Source organism: Balaenoptera borealis (genome assembly GCF_965194805.1).
Source record: "Balaenoptera borealis genome assembly, chromosome: 5".
Classification (NCBI taxonomy): Eukaryota; Metazoa; Chordata; class Mammalia; order Artiodactyla; family Balaenopteridae; genus Balaenoptera; species Balaenoptera borealis.
In genome coordinates, this window is record NC_138862.1 from 82,114,083 (window position 1) to 82,133,107 (window position 19,025).

Sequence of the window (19,025 nt, forward strand, 5' to 3'; positions counted from 1 at the left end):
AACCACAAGTCTGTTCTCTATGTCTGTGAGTCTGTTTTTGTCTCGTAAATAGGTTCATTTGTGCCATGGTTTAGGTTCCACATAAAGATGTTATCATATGGTATTTGTCTTTCTCTTTTTGACTTACTTCACTTAGTATGATAATTTCTAATTGCATCCATGTTGCTGCAAATGGCATTATTTCATTCTGTTTTAGGCTGAGTAGTATTCCATTATATATGTACCACATCTTCTTTATCCATTCTTCTGTCAGTGGACACTTAGGTTGTTTCCATGTCTTGGCTACTGTGAATAGTACCACTATGAACATAGGGGTGCATGTATCTTTTTGAATTATAGTTTTGTCTGCATATATGCCCAGGAGTAGGATTGCTGGGTCATATGGTAATTCTATTTTTAGTTTTTTGAGGAACCTCCATACTGTTTTCCACAGTGGTTGCACCAACTTACATTCCCACCAACAGTGCAGGAGGGTTCCCTTTTCTCCACACCCTCCCCAGCATTTGTTATTGGTAGACTTTTTGATGATAGCCATTCTGACCGGTGTGAGGTGGTACCTCACTGTAGTTCTGATTTGCATTTCTAAAAGAAAGTATTTCACATCAATAGATGAGAGGAGAAAGACAATGTGGTATATATATATCTACACACACACACACACACACACACACACACACACACACATTGGAATGCTACTCAGCCATAAAAGAGAATGAAATATTGCCATCTGCAGCAACATGGATGGACTTGGAGGGCATTATGCTAAGTGAAATAAGTCAGACGGAGAAAGACAAATACTGTATGATGTCACTTATATGTGGAATCTAAAAAATACAACAAACTAGTGAATATTAAAAAAAAAAGAAGCAGACTCACAGATAAGGAGAATAAACTAGTGGTTACCAGTGGGGAGAGGGGGAAGGGGCAATATTGGGGTGGGGGAGTGGGAGGTAGAAACTACTGGCTGTAAGATAGGCCACAAGGATGTATTGTACAACACGGGGAAGATAGCTAACATTTTGTAATAACTGTAAATGGAATGTAACCTTTAAAAATTGTGTTAAAAAATAAAATAAAATAATACCTTAAAATAAAATATCAAAAAAAGAAAAAGTATTTCAGAAATAGAAAAAACTGAATGTATGGAAAAAGTGGCTAATGGTGACTAATGTCAACTGGCAGTTGTGGAAAAGCTGTCAACAGTCTTGACTAAAATATATGAATACATTTTTAAGGGAGGGTCACAGAATCCAATATTCAGTTATAAAATAAATAAAACAGAATATCATTTCTGGTCCATATTATTCCTTTACAAAATTTCTTGATGAAAGAACTCATAACAACTGATCATTTACATAAGGCTGCAAAGATATGTATCAAAAGCCTTAAAGCAAAAAATCCTTTGAACCCAGCATTCCTCTTCTAGTAATTTATCCTAAGGAGTAATCAAGATATGTGCGAAAATTAAGGAATGGACACATGTTCACTGCAGTGTGGCTTATAATCACTGAAAATAGTAAACAAATTGCTAAGCAATAGAAGATTGCACTAGAAGTTATCAATGAATTTGGTAAAGTTGCAGGATACAAAATAATATACAGAAATATGTTAATTTCTATACACTAACAACTAACAATCAGAAAAGGAAATGAAGAAAATAATCCCATTTACAATTGCATCAAAATGAATAAAATAGTAGGAATAAATCTAAGGAGGTAAAGGACCTGTACTCTGAAAGCTATAAGACACTGATGAAAGAAACTGAAGACAACACAAACAGATGGAAAGATATACCGAGTTCATGGATTGGAAGAATTACTACTGTTAAAATGACCATACTACCCAAGGCAATCTAGAAATTCAATGCAATCCCTGTCAAAATACCCATGGCATTCTTCATAGAAGTAGAACAAATAATTCTAAAATTTGTATGGAAACACAAAATACCCCAAATAGCCAAAACTATCTTGAGAAAGAAGAACAAAGCTGGAGGTATCATGCTCCCTGATTTTAAACTATACTGCAAAGCTACAGTAATCAAAGCAGTATGGTACTGGCACATAGATCAATGGAACAGAATAGCAAGCCCAGAAATGAACCCATAATTACATGGGCAATTAATCTATGACAAAGGAGGCAAGAATATACAATGGGGAAAAGACAGCCTCTTCAATAAATGGTGTTTGGAAAACTGGACAGCTACATGCAAAAGAATCAAACTGGACTACACCATATACAAAAATAAATTCAAAATGGATTAAAGACTTAAATGTAAGACCTGAAACCATAAAACTTCTGGAAGAAAAAATAGGCAGTATGGTCTTTGACATCAGTCTTAGCAATATTTTTTGGATATGTCTCCTCAGGCAAGGGCAACAAAAGCAAAAATAAACAAATGGGACTACATCAAACTAAACAGCTTTTGCACAGTGAAGAAAACTATCAATGAAATGAAAAGGCAGCTTACTGAATGGGAGATGATATTTATAAATGCTATATCTGATAAGGGGTTAATATCCAAAATATACAAACAACTCATATAGCTCAACATCAAACAAACAACCTGATTAAAAAATGGGTAGAGGATCTGAATAGACATTTATCCAAAGAAGACATACAAATGGCTATCAGGCACATGAAAAGATGCTCAATATCACTAATTATTAGGAAAATGCAAATGAAAACCACAGTGAGATATCACTTCACACCTGCTAGAATGGCTATTATCAAAAAAACAACAAATAACAAGTGTTGGCCAGGATGTAGGGAAATGGGAACCCTTGGGTACTGTTGATGGGAATGCAAATTGGTGCAGCCACTATGGAAAACAGGATGGAGATACCTCAAAAAACTAAAAATAGACCTATATATAGAACTACCATATGACTCAGCAACTCCACTCCTGGGTATTTATCTAAAGAAAACAAAAACACTTTTTAGAGACCTAAATGTAAGACCAGATACTATGAAACTCCTAGAGGAAAACATGCAGAACACTCTTTGACATAAACTGCAGCAATATGTATTTTGGATCCGTCTCCTAAAGGAAAGGAAATGAAAACAAAAATAAACAAGTGGGACTTAATTAAACTTAAAAGCTTTCACACAGCAAAGGAAACCACTAACAAGACAAAAAGGTAACCCACTGAATGGGAGAAAATATTTGCAAATGATATGACTGATAAGGGATTAATAGCCAACATATATAAATAGCTCATATAACACAACATCAAAAAAACAAACAACCAGATTAAAAAATGGGGAGAAGAACTAAACAGACATTTTTCCAAAGAGGAAAAGAAAATGGACAACAGGCATATGAAAAGATGCTCAACATCATTAATCATCAGGGAAATGAAACTCAAAACCACAATGAGATATCACCTCACACCTGTCAGAAAGAATGGCTATCATCAAAAAGAACACAACAAATGTCGGCGAGGATGTGGAAAAAAGGGAACCCTTGTTCACTGTTAGTGGGAATGTAAACTGGTGCAGCCACTGTGGAAAACAGTATGGAGGTGTCTCAAAAAACTAAAAATAGAACTACCATATAATTCAGCAATTTCACTCCTGTGTATATATCAGAAAAAACCAAAAACACTAATTTGAAAAGATACATGCACCCCAATGTTCATAGCAGCATTATTTACAATTGCCAAGATATGGAAACAACCTAAGTGTCCATCAACAGATGAGTGGACAAGATTGGATACACACACACACACACAAACACACACACAAAATGGAATACTACTCAGCCATAAAAAAGAATGAAATTTTGCCATTTGCGGCAAATGGATGGATATGGAGGGCAGTATGCTAGTGAAATAAGTTAGAGAAAGACAAATACTGTAGAATATCACTTATATGCAGAATCTAAAAAATACAACAAACTAGTGAATATAACAAAAAAGCAGATTCACAGATATAGAGAACAAACCAGTGGTTACCAGTGGGGAGGGAGGGAGGGGTGGGAGAGTGGGAGGTACAAACTAGTAGGTGTAAGATAGGCTCAAGGATGTAATGTATAACATGGGGAATATGACCAATATTCTGTAATAACTGTAAATGGAAAGCAATCTTTAAAAAGTGTATAAAAAATAAAAAATTTTAAAAAACAAAAAAAACACTCTTTAGAAAAGATATCTGCACGCTTACATTAACTGCAGCATTATTTACGATAGCCAAGATATGGAAGTAATCTAAGTACCCATCGGTAGATGAATGGACAAAAAAGGTGTGGTGTATACACACACACACACACACACACACACACACACACACGCGCAATGGAATATTACTCAGCCATAAAAAAGAATGAAATCTTGCCATTTGTGACAGCATGGACAGACCTAGAGGGCAGTAAGCTAAGTGAAATAAGTCAAATGGAGAAAGACAAATACTATATGATTTCACTTAAATGTGTAATCTAAAAAACAAAACAAATGAACAAACACAATAAAACAGAAACAGTCATAGATACAGAGAACAAACAGGTGGTTGTCAGAGGGAAGGAGGGAGGGGGGAGGGGAGAAATAGGTGAGGGAGATTAAGAGGTACAAACTTTTAGTACAAAATAAATGAGTCAAGGGTATGAAATGTACAGTGTGGGGAATATAGTCAATAATTATGTAACATCTTTGTATGGTGACAGACAGTAACTAATCATGGTGATCATTTTGAAATGTACAGAAATGTCAAATCACTATGTTGTGCACCAGGAACTAATATAGTGTTGTAGGTCAATTATACTTCAAGAACAAACTCATGAAAACAAAAACTCATGAAAACAAACTCATGAAAAAAGAGATCAGATTTGTGGTTACCAGACGTGGTGAGTGGAGGAGGGGGAATTGGATGAAGGCAGTCAGAAGGTACAAACTTCCAGTTATAAGATAAGTAAGTACTAGGGATGTGGTGTACAACTTGATAAATATAATGAACACTGTTTATGTTAATGCATGAAGACAGTAAACCCTAAGAGTTCTCATCACAAGGAAAAAAAACAGAGGATTACTTAATTACAATTACTTAAACTGTGTATGTTAACACAATTTAATATTATGCAGCCATTAAAAATGATGCTGAAAAAGTATATTTCATGATACAGGAAATGTTCACAATATGAAGTAAAAAAGTGTTACAGAACAGCATGACTTTTTTTAAGCACACATACACACATGTATAGACTAACATAATATATACCAAAAACACTAATGGTGGTTATTGTCAGGAGATTGGGGATCATAGATTATTTTAATTTTTGGGGGGGAACTTACTTGTATGTTCCAAAATTTCTATATATATTACTTTTGTTCTCAGGAAAGATTGTTTCAACAATATAAATGAAGTTATAAAGAACACTAGTGCCATGTGTTCTCTTTACTTCAAAAGCATAAGGCTTGAGGGACTTCCCTGGTGGCGCAGTGGTTAAGAATCCGCCTGCCAATGCAGGGGACACGGGTTCGAGCCCTGGTCTGGGAAGATCCCACATGCCACGGAGCAACTAAGCCTGTGCGCCACAACTACTGAGCCTGCACTCTAGAGCCCGTGAGCCACAACTAGTGAGCCTGCATGCCACAACTACTGAAGCCCGTGCGCCTGGAGCCTGTGCTCCGCAACAAGAGAAGCCACCGCAATGAGAAGCTTGCGCACCGCAACAAAGAGTAGCCCCGGGTCGCCACAACTAGAGAAAGCCTGCGCGCAGCAACAAAGACCCAACGCAGCCAAAAATAAATAAATAAATAATAAATTAATTTTTTAAAAAAAGCATAAGGCTTGAATTGGGGTATATGAATATACATACGACACAATGATGGGAGTTAAAATTTTACTTTTTAAAAAGCTGTGGGATCTTGAAATAATAATGTTTCTCAAGAATGGTTAGATATTTTGTTCTTTCCTCAAAATGTGAGCTTTCTGTGCCTGACTGTAAGATAAAAAAATTCCTTTTTACTACTACCTAAGGCAGGCCTACAATCTTCAGGGGCAGTACCATGTGGCTTCTGTCTGGTTTTGAATTAGTCCAGTGACCATCAGACTTCTTGACTGTAAAAACTGTCAATAAAATTTTTGAATATGCACTCACTATGTGATTTATTTATAAATTATATATCTGTAAAACTTTATTAAAATACCAAATATATATGAAAACATGCATGAAAATAGAAATTTAAAGTGATGAGATAAAAGGAACAGAAGCTCTAACATCTTCTTCCTTACAACGTCATGGATTGTCTTATATGTACTCTACTCTGGACACCACTGGACTGTACAACAACAAAAGGTGGGCTTCGACCAAAAAAGACCAACCATATGTCAATCTGTTCCATTCAGAAGGTCTACAGGAAATTGATATGGGGTATTATTCTGGCACTAGGTCTTTAATTTATCAAAGGTTATCCAGTTAATGGTGGTAGTGTGTTTACACAGGAAATATCTTCCAGGTCCATACTCTAGCTTACCTTGCTGCTGCAATTTGTAATCAGTGGAGTATGCCTTCCCAATGATATTCCATACAGGCCTTAAGCATCCAAATAGTCCTTCAAGAAACCCACCACTGCCGCTGCCCGACCTGCTGAACTGAATCTTGATGTCTTCGGTTCCACTTGTGCCCTCTCCATCCACAGTGTTGCTGTTCCCATGAGACACGGCCATCTCCGATTCATCTTGTTCCCTTAGCTGAAGAACGCTGTTCTCAAACTGGTCCCTGGAATCCTCGCTTACGCTTGTCAACACTGTTGTGGTGATGGGGCTGTTCATGCCCTCAGTTAGCTCTGTTTGCACCACCCCCTTTTCCTGCTGGTCCTTAAGAAGCTTGGGTGAAGGGTGGCTTCGCATAGGTGCGACGTCATCTTGTAGTCCATTGAAGGTTTTGTTTTCACTCAAAGGCAAGTGTGGGGAAGAGGAGCAGCTCAGGTGCTCCTGAGGGTTGGCCATCGTGCCATGAGTGTGCCCAGGGTCCTGAGATGACACTCAGAGGATCATTAGAAAAGAGTTCTGATGTAAGAGGGGGCTTCAGAACCTGGGGAAAACAGGAGGAGGTCGTGAGATCACCCTTTTTTAGTCACCCACACCACTACACTTCCTTTTATAATAATAAAAACATTGAAACAAGGGGGATTGATTAAACAGTGGTGTTCATCCACATGAAGGAATACTGTGCAGCAGTTAAAAATCATGTTGTAGAAGAGTATTTACTAACATGAGAAAATGTTCATGACATATTAATATAAAAAATAGGTTAGAACAATATATACAATGTAAGCCATTTAAATTTTTTATTATTTAAAAGGATACACAAACACATATACAAGAAAAAAAGACTGGAAGGATACATCCAAAGAAGTAACAACAGTTAATTCTAGGTGGTTAGATTTGGGAGGGATTTATGTTGTTGTGTTTTTCGAGATATTCTAAGCATTTTGCATTAATATGTTTCTATAGACTGAATGGTTGTGTCCCCCCAAAATTTACATGTTGAAACTCATTTGTGATGCTGTTTGGAGGTGGGGGCCTTTGGGATGTGATTAGGTCATGATGGTGGAGCCTTCATGAATGGGATTAGTGCCTTATAAAAAAGTCCCCGGAGAACTCCCTTCCCTCTTCTGCCATGTGAGGACACAGTGAGAAGATGGCTGTCTATGAACCAGGAAGCAGGCCCTCACCAGATTATCAAATCTGTGAGTGCTTTGATCTTGGATATCTCAGCTCAGCCTCCAAAAAACTGTCAGAAGTAAAAATGTTTGTTGTCTGAGCCATCTAGTCTGTGGTATTTTTGTTATAGCAGCCTGAACAAACTAAGACATGTATATTATATTCATAATCAGAAAAAAATTGTTTCCCTTCCCAAAGGTATAAATATATTTTTGTTAGAAACTACATTCTGTGTTATTATAAGTCACTGCTGATATCTTCTGTTTGCTTTAGTGTCTTGTCCACTGGCACCTTGCTTTACTTTCTAAGGCATTCATTAAGGCATGTAGATAAATGTCTTGTGTATGTGACAGATAAATTCCTAAGATGTAAATTTTGTTTTACTGTACTGCACCAAATCTGGAGCAATGTGACCAAGCCGCAGCTCTTTAAACTTATTCTTTGCTTCTGATCTGTCCATTAGCACCAATTTCTCAGAGCTACCTACCCCCTGAAAATAAAGACATGGAATTGTTCTAGATTCACCAGATCATGCAAAATCAATCTCAAACTTATTCAATGTATGTCTCTTATCAGAAATTTAGTTTCTTTGCAAATCCCTATATAATAGTCCTTCCTTCTTTCACTCTGTATTAAGCATCAAGGATGTGCTAGAGGCCAGGGGATAAAGATGATCTCGCAGAGGGGGCAAAAGACAGGCCAACAAAGATTGACTGTACACTGCTTAACCAAGTGCTCTGGGAGCACAGAAAAGGGAGGGATAGTTTCAGGGATAGCTGCCCAAAGGTGGTAACTATTGATTTGTTTGAAGGAAGTGTAGAAATTCACTGGGCAGGCAGGAGAGGAGTGAGTGAAAGAAGAGGAAGAGGGTACTACAGGTTTGGAGAAAGTGTGAACGAGGGCATGGAAGGATGAAAATATGGAACAGATGAGATATCTTAGTGGCTGAAATGTAGGTTATATGTATATATACAGAGAAAGATAAGAATTGGAGAGAGTCAGGGGCTAGACTGTAAGTATGCTAGGCTAAGAGATTTGGATTTTATTCTGAAGGTGATGGGGAGCCATAGTATCCTATATTGGGGGTTACAAATAAAAATAGACCATTCTTATGTTATTAATGTCTCATCTTCATTACTGAGACCAGGGATTGCTAGGGAAGTGAGACTAGGCGTTCCAGGTAGTAATGGGGAGCAGCAGGAGATAACTCTTGTAAAAGGTGGGCCAAGGTCAGAATATGGTGGACCTGTATGGCAAGCTAAAGCTTTTAGATTTTATCCTCAAGACAAGAGAGAGTCATTAAGGAATTTTAAGCAAGGGAGTGATTTGGTCAGATTTGTAATTTAAAATCATACCCATAGCAGTAGAGGTTGGATTGAAGGAGAATGACTGAAGGTCAAGATATCAGTTAGGAGGAAGAGATCAAGTAAGAAATGATGAGGACCCAAACCAAGGCAGTAGCAATGGCAATGAAGAGGAGGGGACAGGTTTAAGAGGTAAAACTGGTAAGATCTAGTGATTGATAAAACATGGGGGTGGGTGAGGAAAAGGACAGGAGAGGAATACTTTCAGATAACCTACTTGGGATAATGGATAGATGGACAATGTCATTAACTGAGATATGAAATATCAGAAGAGATGAAGTTTTAGAAAGAAGATAATTAGCTCATAAATGTAGACGGTTTAACACCTACTGTGTGTTTCATGCACTGAACCAGATTTTTATTTATGTTATCTGATTTTTTTTCAATATTTTTTCCCCTCTTTTCTGGGTGTTTCATAATTCTTTTTTTTTTTAATTTTATTTATTTATTGATTTATTTATTTATGGCTGTGTTGGGTCTTCGTTTCTGTGCGAGGGCTTTCTCTAGTTGTGGCAAGCGGGGGCCACTCTTCATCACGGTGCGTGGGCCTCTCACTATCGCGGCCTCTCTTGTTCTGGAGCACAGGCTCCAGACGCGCAGGCTCAGTAACTGTGGCTCACGGGCCCATTTGCTCCATGGCACGTGGGATCTTCCCAGACCAGGGCTCGAACCCGTGTCCCCTGCATTGGCAGGCAGATTCCCAACCACTGCGCCACCAGGGAAGCCCCTATGTTATCTGATTTTAAAAAGACACTTTAGGGACTTCCTTGGTGGTCCAGTGGTTAAGACTGTGCTTCCACTGCAGGGGGAACGGGTTCCACCCCTAGTCGGGGAACTAAGATCCTATATGCTGCGCGGTGTGGTCAAAAAGGAAAAACAATAAAAGTAAAAAGACACTTTATAGAGAGGAATTTAAAGAGAGGTAAACGTGGGAGCTTCTTTAGCTCAGGGACAGAAGTATCAAAATAATACAAAGGTGAACCCAAGTTAAATTAAAAACGTTTTTATTAAATGCATGCTAGGAGCAGTACCAAGTTAAATTAAAAATGTTTTTATTAAATAAATGCTAGAACCACACACTAGGTTAGGTTCTATGGGTACAGGACATTACTATTACCATTACTACTTTTAATGGGAAGGAAGACAAAGGGCTTTACAATTTACAGAGTTCCGTTTACATAATCAGCGATGTGTTTACTCTCCAGGATAAAAAAACCAACAATGCGATTTGTAGTGTTTGCCAATTTCCCTGGTATAAATACTCCCACCAAGGCAGATTTCAAGCTAATAACAACAGCTTAACAACCTGCTTGCAAAGTTACTAAATATTTGACAGCTGGCTCTTAGAAATTGGCATATAAACCAGCACCAACACCATCATCTTTGTGATAGTGTCATTTTCATTTGAAAGAAGTAAGAAACTTCTAAGGCCACATATTGAGTAAGCGGTAGAGCAGGAATTAAAATCTAACTCAGAATTCAGATTCTCAAATTCCCTTGCCTTTTTTTTATGACAAGGCACCTCTTATGATAACCCTTCACTTTCTTTGAGTACTTTTCCTGTGACCTTGACCTAAACACCTGATTGCCTGTTTAAGGAAGCCAGAGCATGGAATGGCTATCCCTGTTTTTCCCAGAAGGACACGGAGGCCTAGAGAGAGGTATATGCTAAAGGTCACAGAGCCAGGACTGAATACCATTTTCTTTTTCCTAATTCCAAACTCTCTCCTATACCATGTGGTCTCTGTAAGACATAGTTTCTTCTTTTCAAAGCTTATACACTACTTAAAGAGTTAATAATTACACCGAGGCAATTACCTCCTGCCCACTCCCACCCCATGACATACGAGCCATATTCTGTTCTACAGGCTGTGGGAGAAGGGGAACAAGAATGGGGCAGGAGAAGGTAGATTGGGCTGACTGCACTTGAGGTGAACCTTTGCAAGGAAGATGTGTTTGAAACTGACAGAGGAAAGGAAGTCAGGAAAGAACAAGAGCATTAGCAGAGGCAGGGAAAAAACGACCAGGGCATGTGTGGGAGGGCTGATCACCTCAATAATGATCACTTTCAATAATGAAAGAGCCAGCTAAGTTTGGAGAGTAGTGTGCAATAAAGGTAGCTCCTTCACATACGGTCTCTGAAAGCTCATGAAATAATGCAGATAATTCTTCCCTTTAAACAAATCAGAAAACTTTAACTGTTTGAGGTTAGGTTAGGAGGGACTTAAATTCTAGGGCATGGAGAAATTTAGGGGCTGGGTAGCTGCCTGGGACTATAATGTTGGGGAAAAGAAAGAAAGAAAGAAAAAGAAAAGCTGGAACCCTTCGCTACAGCAACAGCTGTTTGCTGAATTGACTGCCATTCCCCACCCCAGTCCTCTCCACTTCCTTCCTTTTTTCTCATCTCTAAGCTCTGACATTACTGATCCCCTCATTTTGCTTTCTTGCTGACCTCCTGCCACAACCTTGAGCTGTCTCTTGCCTTTGGCCTCTCTGACCTTGCTCTGCCTGATCTCTTTCAAGACTGCTGACTTCATATTTTCAGACTTGGCCACTGCCTTAGTAAAGTTGCTTCCGGTCTGTCTTTACCGTTGGGATTCGTGGTTATCCTTTACAGCACAGGGCATATATTATGCTGTTGGCTCACATCAGACTTGATAATGCAAATACCCAAATGTATATGTGAATTTCAGCCAAACACCTATTTGTGCAATTTGTTCTTTGAACCCAACTACAGGATGTTATATTAATTCCTGGTAAATTTCCATTTTTTTTCCATTTTTATTCTGAGTTTTTTCTCCCTGATGATCTCATATTGAAATGAGCTCATATACAAAAAGTTAGAAAAACATGTGTTTGTTTTGTAATCTCTTCCCATTTCTTTTTTTTTTTTGGCCACGCCTCAGATCTCAGTTCCCCAGCCAGGGGTTGAACCCGGGCCATGACAGTGAAAGCGCAGAATCCTAACCACTAGACCACCAGGGAACTCCCATCTCTTCACATTTCTAAGAGGTTAATGGTATACATGAAGTGGACCTGTTCACACAGGCACCAGGAATGAGTCTAAAGAAGAGAACTTCAGCATGGTCATCACATTCAGTTTGATATTTAAGACATCAAGGAATAACAGGACCTTCAAGGAATACAGTCCAACCACCTGTTTTACATATGAGAATCAAATCCCAGAGAGATTGCTGACTCGCTCAATACAACTAATTAGTGTCAGAGCTAGAATGAGTCCTCTTTCTTCATCCTATGATCTTCCCCTAGTCTGGTTGTTTATTCAGACAAATAGAAACAAATAGCATGACCACTGATGACAAAAACGATAATAATTCACTGTGTTATTCTAGATGCACTAAAGCTACACCCAAAGAAGCACAAGCACCCATTTAGAGGGGTGGCCCTGCACCTGTTAACAGAGGAGTGAAGGGCACCCAGCTATTGGTGATTCAGTGGCTCTGAGAGTGGGCAGAGGTGACGGAAACCTCAAGGTGTGTATAAAGATATGTAGTCAGAGAGGCTTTCCTCTGCTCACCAAGAATATCAAGACCAATCGCAACCAACAAATGCAGAGAAATGGAGAAGCACGAGAACAAAGGGAAAGAAATCATCACCATGGCTATATTCAAATATGATCAGAGCTGACTCTACGTGTAAGAGTGTAGGAGGATAAAAATATCTAAATTTTACCTGTGTTTGTACGTACACCCACACACTGCCACTGCACAGTGAAGGAGCTGGTAAGTGGAACCTAAGGGAACACAAGCAGCCCCACCATCTCTGCCTCTGTCTTTGTCCTCTCAGTTCCTCCCTCTCTGTCCAGATTTGGCTCAGGTACCCTTTTGGGAACTGACTGTTTGGATATTTTAATTCATGAGAAGGCAAAGCTAGAATTCATTAGAAGGGGATAGAAAGGAAAGGAGGCAAGGATTTTAAACACTGAGAGTCAAATGGAAGAAGATAAGGAAGAGCAGAGGGGCAAAAGGGCAAGGTTGGCGTGTCACCCTTATCAGTAGGAAGCTCTATGGGCAAGGCTGCAGGTGATGCTGCTGCTTCCCTTACAAGGGCTCCTGAATCTGCCAGGAGCACAAGGTAGTGCTTCCGTCTCTGCCCTTCGGGCACACTTCCCTTGCCCTCAAAAGGAGGAAGTGGTTTGTGCAAAATTAGTAGGCAAGGGTTGGAGACAGCAGCAGATGTGCATTTGCCAGCGCACTGCCAATTTCTGGAAATTACCTTGGCTTCATGCCAAGATGGGTTCGGCACAGAGAAAAAGACGAGTGGAAGAGGTCATGTGGCCAAACGGCCCCTGAGTTCTTGTGTTTTTATTATATAATACAATTTCCCCATGTTGCTAATAGAGGATAATTTTATAATAGATCAGAGTTTGAGTTTTACATCATAAATGTGAATAAATCAAAGATTTTGGAAAATTTTGCCTCACAAAGTTTTCAGGATGACTAAAATTGAATAAAACTTGAAAGTAAGCCTTTTATTGCTGAGATTTCTTGATTGATGCTCACCTCTTCCCAAGCTGTCTTATTATTACTTGGCATTTTCTTGCCTTAAAATGAACACAATGCTGCTATCCTAACTTTCTGGTTATTTCTCTAAAATTCACATAGCAGTATTTAGAGCACAAGTGAGATTTCTGCTGTTAGGGCATCATTCCCATTTTAAAACCGGGATTAAGTTACTTGTTCATAGCAATAACATAAAAAATGATCTTTCTAGGATAGAGGTCTATCACGGAGATCTTGATTTGAACTTTAAAAAAAATTAGATTGCTTTTCCTAATGGAATTGCAAAATTAATCAGATCAGAATAGTGGCCTACAATTGCGCCTTTACCCCTAACTTGCTCTCCTAACTGTGAACCCTCTACTGAAATCCCTATTTGAAAGGACAATAATAACCTCACATCAACCAAATCCACTGACCTACCTTGTCCCATCTTCTTTATAACATTTCATTCAATAATCATGCATTCAGAAATATTGATTCAGTGTCTACCATATATCTATATTTTTGGTTAAGATTATGAATGTTTAATAATATTAAAGTATGCTGGAGCCAGCAAAAAATAAAAATTACAAACAGGCAATCTCCATGTTGACAGATTACTTAATGAATATTACTACCTATAAATACAACTATGACTAAAGTTAAAATAACTTATAATGTAGGTTTTAAAATGAATAAAGATGCTTCATTTTCAGAGTTACAGACTATGATCTCATCAAAAAATAGCAACTTGTGAGGCTTCAAATATACCTTCAGTCAAAGGCCAAACAAATTTCTTGACCAAAGGAATGGTTTCTCTATAACCTCTATAAATCTATGATAAATAATATATACTAAGTGTTAATATTCCAGAATAGAATCAACATTTTCTGACTTAAATCTGACTTGCTATATGAGGAAGAAAATTAGTAACTAAATAAATCCACTTAAAATATCTTAAAAAATAAGATACAGACATATATGCCCTTAAATATTTAATATGAATGAGTATAAAAATAATTATATAAGCCTTTCAAGAAAACAGGAAAATAGGTTTAAAAGGTCAACAGTGGTTATCACTGTTGTTTTTTAAAATTTTCTATATTTTCCTAAATTTCTAGTCTTAGCATGCATCACTTGTTTAATCAGAAGTTTTCAATCCAAATCTTTGTTGCTTTAAACATATAGATGAACGAGCCATCTTTACTACATTTGCATATTTGAAAAATGATATGCGATGTTAAGGACATGGTCAGGAAAACTAATCGTCAATGTGTGCTGAGGCTTGCGCATAGGCATAAGAATCATTTATAAATTCAAAACAAAAAGAAAAATGAATAAAAAACAGATGACAATGAGGAAACAAAAGCTGATGACTCCTATTTTGTTTTTACCTTTTCTACTAGTAAGAATCATATTCAAAAGGCAGAATAATCTAGATAAGAGAACTGAAACTTAAGACAGATGAAGAGACAAAGGCATATCTAATTATATCTTGATTATTTCCAAGTTCTAAGGTCAGATGAATTACACACTAATGCACTGAAACGCTTGTATTTAGGATCACAAAAACAACCTTTCGTAAAGAATTACCTTTAGGAACTGTGAGCAAGATATTCATGGAAAAGTAGGAGATAGAGAAATACCCTAATTTTTTTTAATAAAGGAGGATTATAGAATATATAGATAGAACTGTGAACTTGAGCTGGTCCCTGATAACAGCACCAAGTATACAGTAAGCACTCAATAAAAGCTAGTCCCTTTTCTTCTTTTCCTTTCCTGTTATTTTGTGCCTTTCCCCTCTTTTTTTGGGATATCTATGATTCTCCTTAAGATAAATAGTTCAGGAGAACAATTGAAATGACCATTGAAATTATTTTAAAATTACTATTTAAAATTTAAATTATGTTTTAAAATTTGGGCTATAATGCACACTTTCATATTGTTTCCCAATCAACCAATTCAGAACCTTCTATGCACTTCATCACATAGAGAGCAACACTGTGAGGGGCTAAGAGGGGAACCACTGGACGAAGATAGACCTGGATTCAAATACTAATCATTAACTTGAACTTACTCTCTCTCTAAGCCTCAATTTCATTACCTGTAAGTGGTGATAACAACAGACTCCAACTCATAGAATAGATTAGATGATTATATGAGATAACCCATATATAATGCACTTATCTAGCACACAGTAAATCCTCAAGACTTGTCAGCTATCCAAATCTTTAACTAGAAAAACTAGAATGAAAAGATATATGTCAATATACTCAATATATATGTGAGATCAAGGGGCATGAAAGGAAGGGCAAAAGGAAGACAAGTGAGCTTTCTTTTTTTTTTTTTTTTGAGCTTTCTTAAAGAAAGTGGAAAAATGACAAAAGTGGGATAAGAGAGGGATAGATCAATATACATAGAAATTGAGGCACATTTAGCTTGTAACATTCATTTGAAATTATAAATGAAAGCACAAAGAATCAATAAACAGAGAGATACTGGGTCAAAAGGGCAAAAGGAAGATGGAAAACAGGTGAGGAAAATCCCAAACGTATGCAACTTCTTTTTCATAATTAATTTCCTTTGTCTTTGATTTAATTACAGCAGTTATTTTTACATTCCAGGTTTCAATTAAATTGAAAGAAAAAGGGAAGGCTCTATGTAGCTATAATATTTGGGAGAATATTAATACTATGTAGTTCTAATATTTGGGAGAAAAAAGTATGTAATTCCCATGGTTTTAACATTGCCATATTAAATTAGGAGATAATTTTTATTGATTCAAGAAAATATCTCTGGGAAAAGACTGCTTATGTTTTAAACAGAAGAGCAATTAGAACACAGGAGAACCACTGCAGAACTGTGTTCCCAAAGGAGAGTATGGAATTTTCTCGCCTAGAGATCGACATGTTTCTACATCACATTATGTACACATGAAGACATTCTGTCTTTCAGGAACTGCTTAATTCTACTCTTGTCTCACCCACCTTCCTGGAAACATTATAGTTTTCAGGCAGCTTGCCTTCACTTTTTTTATGAAGACCTCATCCTTAGGGCAAAGTCTAAAAAGTTTGTTGTGGCTCTAGGCCTAGAGAACTTTGTACAACAGCAACTTCCCACAAGCTTAGAAAAATAATAAAAAATAGTCCTTAAGTGATAAATTGAACATTGTAGTAAAATGTGTACTCTAGATTCAAACTCTCTGGTTTGAATACTGATTCTGTCCATGGGGAAGTTCCTTATCTTTGTGTGTCTCAGTTTTTGCAGTCAAAAACTTGGATAGTAAGTGTATCTACCTCATAGGATTGTAATGAGGACTAAATAAGATAGTACTTGCAGAGTGCTTAACATATAACCTGGTACAAAGTAAGCACTTAATAAGGTTTTGCTGTTTATACTTTAAATTAATAAACATTTTATTCTAAAATAAGACTGTATTCTTTATTAATAATAATATCCATATTGTTAAAGGGGTAAGATCAAATGAGTACATATATTTTACAACAGTTTTGTCCTTGGTCATTCCAGGGATATAACCACAGAAAAAGGGAAATTTAAAGTTGTCCCAGAGGATGGCTACTTTCATTTTATAATGAAAAGACCATTTATTTCCAAGGAGTTAAGCAGAGCAGCTTAGCCCAGAAATAAGCAATGGCCCCAGCCTGTGGGATTTGACACCACTATTCATTGACCCCAGGCCCTAAGACCACTTTGACCCACTCTCATAAGTCGCCACGCTTTATCTAGTTTGCAAAAAAAAAAGTTTTTTTGGATGTAATTTGAAGAATTATAGGTGTTGAGAGATTAATAAACCCCTAACTAGGAGAGAGTACAAGTAGCACAAGTAATTAACTTGATGTTGAGAATAAAAACATATTTAATAATTACTTAGTAACATCGTGATGTCAACATATTAATAAATTAATAAATATTAATGTTAACATTTGTTTATCATGTCATATGTATCTTCCTTTGTAGACTGGGCATGATTCTAAAGACAAAATAAGCAGAATCTAATTAGAGGTTAATTCATATTCCAAGTGTACTAGGGGTTGAACTGAAGGAAGCTTTTTTAGGCTGTAATAATCATTTTTCTGACTTAAGGTTTTCTGGAGTCTGTTTGATGAGCGAGCAGCAGAAGCAGGCACTAACACTGAAGTTGGTGCAGGACCCTGTATTAGCCTAGACCCTGGCAAGAAAGAGATGCCACACTCAAATAGGGCAAATGACAAGAATTTATGAGACTACTTACAAAGGTGGGGGCAGGAAAAGCAACAGGGATGGTGCCATTCCCCAAAGCTAGTGACAGTCAAAAGGCTGTTAACTGAGCAGGGAAAAAAATTATTGCCAGAACCTGGAGAGCATAACTATAGAAGAAAGTCATCAAACAAGAGCTGTGGCTTTGGTAGAGGGATGCAACCAAAGTTTAATGACCTGATAAGGAGGGAGCCAGGGGAATTAATATTGAACCCCAACCTCACGCTCCTCTTGCTCTCTGAGACCCTGCAGGTGCTTCCCATTGGTTGAACCCAATAGAAGACAAGAAGGCAAGGAAGTCCATTAACGCAGCCTTCAGAGGCACAGAACAGAATGCTCTGAGAAGGACTGAAAATGGATCTGATCCTAAGCATCAGCCCAGTGCAGGTCCTCCTGCTAAAGGCAGAGACATAATGGCCAAAGCTGGAAATGCAATGAGCAGAGCTAAGCCCCTGCTAGTAAGAGGTCTCCCTCTGCCTTCTGGATCTTTCAGTTTGGTGGGAACCCTTGAACTTCGGTGTCGGTTATGGGCTCTATAGCAGTTGGGTACCACTGGACAATCTGTTCTTTCTGCCTGGGCTGAAGTATGGGGAATATTTTCCCCTCTAAATATATAAAATACTATTTACTATATTCAGGTCATCTACGAGTCTTACTACCATGTACTATGTTCCAAAAAAAGCATTTCATCAATGAAAACTAAATGATACCCACATTGTGATTAAATACTTAGAGTGGAGGCAGCTTGCTACACATGGGTTCTGAAAAAACGGGCTTCCTCATGTGGTTTATGCGAATTTTAAATGAGGTAAGGTACATGAAAATGCTTTTCAAGCTATGAAGTAGTATCCTGATGCTGTCACTATTAAAATATATGGCAGCCATAGGGAAATGATGGATAGTGTACTGCTTAGTAAGAATTGTTGTCAGGAGCTACTGCTCAGGGCTCTAAGCAGGTGAGAGTGGAAGGAAAATCTTTTTGATTTTATATTTTGAAATTATGTTATGAAAGTTCTCTTTTCCCATTAAATTTACTGTTAGTGTTTGGACTGTTTAGTTGGACAGTGAAATATAACTGAAGTAGAGCTATGAATATAATACATTACACACTTGTTTTATACTGTATAACATGAAAATGAAATAATTCATTGCCAGCTTAGTATAATAGAGTTATTGAAAAGCATCAGTAACAGACTTCCAATGGTATATGTGGAATTTCCCACAAAGCTGCAGATCCTACAAA

At 37.5% G+C, this 19,025-nt stretch overlaps 1 protein-coding gene across 3 annotated transcripts in view; it reads right to left on the reverse strand.

Moving 5' to 3' along the window:
* Positions 1-19,025, reverse strand: part of MAP3K13 (mitogen-activated protein kinase kinase kinase 13) — a 160,664-nt gene that overhangs the window by 40,759 nt on the left and 100,880 nt on the right. For all 3 annotated transcript variants that reach the window (XM_082392940.1, XM_082392941.1, XM_082392942.1), the window contains exon 2: positions 6,468-7,027. In XM_082392940.1, the coding sequence (XP_082249066.1) occupies positions 6,468-6,942 (475 nt within the window). In that variant the 5' untranslated portion in view covers positions 6,943-7,027. The remainder of the gene's footprint in view (positions 1-6,467; positions 7,028-19,025) is intronic.